Here is a 6244-nt window from a genome sequence, read left to right as displayed (position 1 = left end):
CGTACTTTTTGTTGTTACTCACTTTTTACTCTCACTTCAGAGAACAATTTTGCTGTTTGACATTTTTACAGGATTTTACACGAAAAGTATTGGAGAGAGAGAGAAATCAAGACTGCAATTCTTTATTCATTCTGAACGTTTGGAATAAATTTTTTTGTTTACTTATTATTTAGAACGTTCCTGATGATATGTTAACGTATATTTGAGGCATGGGTAACACTGCGCTGCGCGGCGCAATTGCGTTAACACCGTAGGAGTTGCGGCGCCAACAACAGCATATGGAAAGCGCCAGCGCCATTAACACCAAGCAACACATGAGGCACACACACAATTCGCCTTAACTCTTTGAAAATTTACACGTACTTTGTTCTTGCTATGAGTGTTGAGAACGCAAATTTAAAGCTTTTACTCAAGAATGATGAGAATATCGTGACATTTATTACATTCCTAGCAATTAAATTCGGTTGGAGTTGCAAGCGTTGNTTTATAGAAGCCGAGCATCAAGGCTTGAGCAACGCGCTCGGAAATCCAACCACACTGCCGTCATCGAGTGGTTCCATGTGGCCAAACAACATGCGCACATACTCCAGAACAGAGCAATGTAAGAATCCGTGACTTCTCATGTGCATTAAAGTCACTCCGGGGGGGCTACTGTGGCCAAACTCTCACTTTTCTAAGGAAGCGGCAACACTTTTTGGCAATTGACAGATTTTCAAAAACCAACGAACGGCACGTGAAGCAGAGGATAAGTTTTTCTGAACGCTTTGGTACATACGCTAGTAATTTAAGTTGTTCTTAGTTTTTAGTAATCTTTGTATTGGATACTCGTTTAATTAAATAAACATAATTAAACGTGATACGGTAGCACCGAATTATTGACATTCGCTACACGGTGTACTGCGCTGTACCGAGTTAGTGCGTAGATACCACAGGTGGCGCTGGCATTAATGAGCTAGCGCCAAAAAAATTGCGCTATTACCCATGGCTAGTATATTTCAAACGAATTCTGTCNTGACGATGGATACTGAGGTGACACTCAGATGGCGCCGTGTTCAATTCGGTGTACTGCGCTGTACCGAGTTAGTGCGCAGATACCCAGGTGGCGCTGGCATTATTGAGCTAGCGCCAAAAAAATTGCGCTATTACCCAGGCTAGTATATTTCAAACGAATTCTGTCTATTCCGGCTGTGAAATGGGGTTATCCGGAATGTATTAAGAAACGCAGCCCAAATGTTCGGAAAAGGGTGGCTACAAAAAGGAAATGCATGTACAGGGTTGCAAAAGGGTGGCTACAAAAAGGAAATGCATGTACAGGGTTGCAATTTTGCAAGGGGCACTTGTTTTTTTTCGTTATTAACAAAAAAATTTGCAGTTTGCTTTTAAAATTTGTAATTTTGGAAATATATTGCTTGTTTTTTATTNGGAAATGCATGTACAGGGTTGCAATTTTGCAAGGGGCACTTGTTTTTTTTTCGTTATTAACAAAAAAAATTTGCAGTTTGCTTTTAAAATTGTATTTTATAACGCAGTTTTAAATTTTAGTATGATTTAGTGAAAGTTTCAGAGTGCCTACAGAATATCATTGCCTACTTACATTTATACAGATATAGCGGAACAATTGCCCGAGCTGGGAATTGAAATTAATTGACTTATATTGCAGCAGTTACGAATTTTCTGCTGGTTTAACGTAAATTTTAGCAATAAGATGCATGCACATGAGCGAATTTTTGGCAGGCAATAGTCAAATGCAAAAGTTAACTTAAGTTACTTTCAGGTAAGCGATTTTTGTCGAGCAATGTTGAATCGCCTAGAAAATCGCCTCATGCAGCTTTACTGAGAGTCTGAGAGATTAGATTTTTACACATCAATAAAATACTCTTTATATGTTACGAATGATGTTAGTTGTCCTTAAAATACGTACTATGAATTCTTTTACGGTAAAAGTCAATTTATGAACATTTTGAGTTTAACTTAACATGTCGTCAACCGTTTGCCAGAAACATGAATGTGTAAAAATTACGAAACTTTACATTTATGCAATTGGAATTGTAAAGTACATACATATGTGCTTTCCGTGCGCGCATAGTATTCTGGGTTTTGGTATATTATAAAACATCCAAAGGTTAATCAAGTCAACCCAATAACTCAAAACTGATAAATATGCACATTCATGTTCTGACATAAGGGCGATTAATTTTATTTCTTATCAATGTAGTCTTTATAATAATTTATAAACACAATTCTATATTCATCAGATATTATGTCAAGTGCTTTAAGCATCGAATTTTTTTCCAACTGCGTACATTGGCATTTTCCGATTGCAATTAAATCCCACATATATGTCATAGTAGCCACATACTCAATGGACTGTAAACCACATTGATCGGCAGTGCCCTCCAGACAAAATTTTAAAATGCGTACAATTTCATTCAACTCTTCATCAATAAATTCACAACCAGCTAAAATTAAATCATAAATATTCAAATTGATAACTTCAGAATTTTTAGACTACAAATTACCTGTATATGAGATAATACATGCGTTTACCAACTCCGATGCCAACGTTAACTTTAAGGAATGAAACCCCAAAAGGAAATCATCAACAGTTTTGAAAATACGTAGAAGTTTGACCCGCTTTTTGACACTGTTTGTTTGTTTTAGTAATTCTTTAAATTCTCTAAACCATTCAATATCCCATTTCTTTTTGCATTTGGTGCAAGCTACTCCTTCCAAAGGGACTTGGTTTTCATATACCGTTAGCCACCAAATGAGGTTCGAGCTATTATCTACATCTGGTACGAATTCTTTTTGGCACTTTGGATTTTGGCATTTGTATAAATGATACTTCAACTAAAGCAAAGGTTAAAAAAGAGGTTTATATGTTGTGATATAAAAACAAATTCTTACGTAGGCCGAGTCAGGATTTTTTTGTTGGCATTGCGCACAGATACAGTCAAAGTGATAAGTATCTTTTAGGTAGCTCTGGCGGAAAGTTCTTAGCGACTTTCGGTGATTCAGGGTGTAGCAATTAAATATTTCTGCTCCGGTTTCTATGTCTTTTACAGCCAATGCGTAGAAATTCCTTCCAGAGAATTTCGGACACAAAGTAGGAGCACAAGCATGATTACATATGCTAAGATATGACAGGTTGGCAGCAGAAACCTCTCGGAATTCGCTGAACATATGCAACAAGCCGCGACGCAGATGAAAAGGCTTTACCCATACGTTAGGTACCAACAGAAGCCCAACAAGGTTACCTGTTGATGATACATCATAGCAAGATGGTGTAATCGAAACGCATGTATGTGCATTTACAATAAATTGACCGATGTGGCGAAGTATCAGAGCACCTAAAATATAAAATGATAAAAACTTAATTACAACGAAATATGGCAGTTAGAGTCGGGAGGTTGACTTTAGCATAATACACCATTCGCAGCGTATATTGTAAATGTTGTACTACCATGTGTAGCAAATATAAAAGATATAATTTTGATGTCTACAACCCTTTCCCAATATTCCTATAAAGCCTCATCCAAATTAACTTTTAGTTTGGATAATCAGGTGCATAGTGATAAAGTCAATCTCCTGACTTTAGTAGTTATTCCTTATTGACACCAATGTGCATACATATTTACAGTGCCAGCTTAGAGTGAAAATTGGTCCACGCATTTGTGAGAACTTACTTACATTTTGTTAGAGGTTAAGTCGATTTCTACTGATTCGTATTTGGTTAGATACATATCGCTCATTTACTCCAATAATGTCATAACTCAACAAAGCAAAACTCGAAAAAAACGGGTTTAAAGTTTTAAATTTACATATATGTAGTTACTTTAATTCCCAAAGGCCCTAACCAACACTTTTTTCGGAACTGCGTTTTTCACAGATTTTGGTAGGATGTATTAAAATACCCGTTCAATAAAAATTATGAAGGGTTGGTACCAAAAATAATGGAGTTACATGCCACTTTTTACAAAGCCCTCCCTCTTTTTGATACTCATGTTTTTTTTCTTCTGTAAAATAAAAAATATTTTGTTTAGGGCCTTTGAGAATTAAGGAGACGATATCTCCCACAGTAAAAATTAATACATATTTTGTTCTAGTGAAATATTGTTAATCGATACAGCTATGAAACTTTTGCATAACATAAAAGAAGATGTAGTGGTAGTTTTTGCATACTTAACTAAAAAAATTTATTTTTTGAATTAAGCCACTATTTAAGCAAATGAGCGACATGTACCTATCTTTTGCTAAAAAAAAATTCGTATCAGATTTTTGCAAAATGTTTGAAAAAAGCTAGGGGTCCCGGAGTTTTTCTTCCCTCCAGTAAACTTAAAAAAACTAGACATAACAAATTTGTTCTCTAAGCCAGTGATATGCATCTTACTTGTGATTAACTCCCAGTCGGTTTGCTTGAGATTAGTGCTGTTCATACTTTTAAAAAAATGTGTATGGTCTTTGAGATACACAATTAACAGTTCAGCTACTAAAGCAAACCATATTATATCTGATAAAGACATTTTGGCCAAATGGGTAACCATGCATAGCGTTTGTGCATAATTTACATCCGGTCTAGTATGCAGCAGTCCTTTTGGTGATGTCAAATCAAGCCATAATTCTGCGGGATCCTTTTTATGCTCTACAATCGGAACAATTGCTGGCATCTCTTCCAGTACTACTCTTAGCGCCAGGTGTGAAATGCCGATTTGCGCAAACAAGCCTATTAAATGTCCAATGCATTCATTTTGATGCACTTTGAAATGTCCTTTTCGGCAGGCTAATGAGCAGTAAATAACTTTTCCATTACAGCCGTGGCAAGGAAAGGGAATCATTAACATAGCACCGCATTCTTGACACATTTGACAACCACCGACAGGCACAAAAGAGCTTGCTGTTTCACTGAAAATCACTTCCCCAGATTTTATCTCCCTCGTTGCAATCATGTAGCGTCCGCGGGTAGTGCTTTTTGTATCAATGCTGGAAGTTTATGAAATAAAAGATGTTATTGTTGCCAAAGCGTAGAATGTACATATTGTCGATTGGCGTGCAATACCACGTATAAGATAGACCGGAAAGCTCACAAAAGAGCAAAGAAATTTATTATCCGACTTCAAAAAAAGATGGAAGTTATCGATTCGTCGCAATTTTTATTTTTTATTTTTGTTTTATGTATATATGTTACCGCATAACTTTGGACCACGTTAACCGATTTCTGTAAAGAAAAGGTGGCACCTCAGAGATGGATTCCGTGATCGTCATGACTAATTTGGTAATCTTAAATTTGTATAAGGTATTCCGCCCCTGCCGACAATATGTATGTCTTACTCACATCCTTGTTGCTTCTGTCATCGATACTTCTTTTCTATATTCCTTTCCAAACTCGGTTTGCTTTTGCCTTTCATTATTATTTAATATTTCCAGTCCTGCATGCAGCTCTTGTACTCTCATAGTGAAGCTCTCATTTAAATTCCAGTCTTTTAGTTCTTGCAAATGCGCCTCCAATTTCATTGCATCCTTTAAATAAAATGCGCAAAACGCCTGACGTGCTATAATTTTGTGCAATAAACGCGGTGGATACATGTTTGTCTCAAGTACACAACAACAATCATCATATGCTTGCTGGTAGTATTTCAATTCTTGCAAGGCCATTGCCCGGTTAGCATAAGCTAGCGCCAAAGGTTCTGTATTGGCTACGGCAGCGAAAATAGCTTGTGTATACCGTTGTCCAGCGGTGACCATATCTCCCTTATTGTTATCAGTTTTTGAGCTATACAGGACATTCCCTTCTTCGCGCAGACGAGTTGCATTTCGAGCTGCATTCTCTTTATCGTTAGTACTTAATGCATATTTGGCTTTTAGTGCGCTAAGCCATGCTGCGGACATACGACGTCTTAGTGGGAAATTTACATCATTTTTAATAGCTAACATAAATTGAAACTCATTTCCATAGGTCACAACTTTAGTGTTAGCAGCTTGATATGACAAAAGTTCTGGAAAACTGAATCCGTCCATGTTCAACCGTAGCGGCCACTTGGTAACGTTTACGCATACTTTCCTTCACCATCCATAATCATAATCAGCTGATTGCATTGTTTTTATTCCAGTGTAGTGTAGAAATGGGGTACTATCGATAGTATTGAATCAATACTAGGAGCGTTCCTTATCTCCCAGAAATAGTCAGAAAAAGTCCGAAGTAGTCAGATTTAGTCCAAAAAGCGTTCCTTAACTCGGAAATGACAGC

The 6244-nt window shown here is 36.9% G+C and overlaps 1 protein-coding gene across 1 annotated transcript; it reads right to left on the bottom strand.

The window, feature by feature from the left end:
* Positions 1-1522: 1522 nt before the first annotated feature.
* On the bottom strand, positions 1523-6147 carry Smyd4-1 (SET and MYND domain containing, class 4, member 1). The gene is made up of 5 exons (XM_017612539.1): positions 5333-6147; positions 4391-4980; positions 2908-3350; positions 2520-2850; positions 1523-2459 (listed from the first exon to the last, which is right to left on the bottom strand). The coding sequence occupies exons 1-5, from the start codon at positions 6013-6015 to the stop codon at positions 2197-2199; spliced, it is 2310 nt and encodes a 769-aa protein (XP_017468028.1). The 5' UTR covers positions 6016-6147; the 3' UTR covers positions 1523-2196.
* Positions 6148-6244: the final 97 nt, after the last annotated feature.

This window comes from Rhagoletis zephyria, unplaced genomic scaffold, assembly GCF_001687245.7.
Source record: "Rhagoletis zephyria isolate East Lansing unplaced genomic scaffold, Rhagoletis_zephyria_1.1 Rzeph_scaffold_00556, whole genome shotgun sequence".
Lineage (NCBI taxonomy): Eukaryota > Metazoa > Arthropoda > Insecta > Diptera > Tephritidae > Rhagoletis > Rhagoletis zephyria.
The sequence above is the reverse complement of the archived record's forward strand: the minus strand, read 5'-3'. Positions and strand labels throughout refer to the sequence as shown.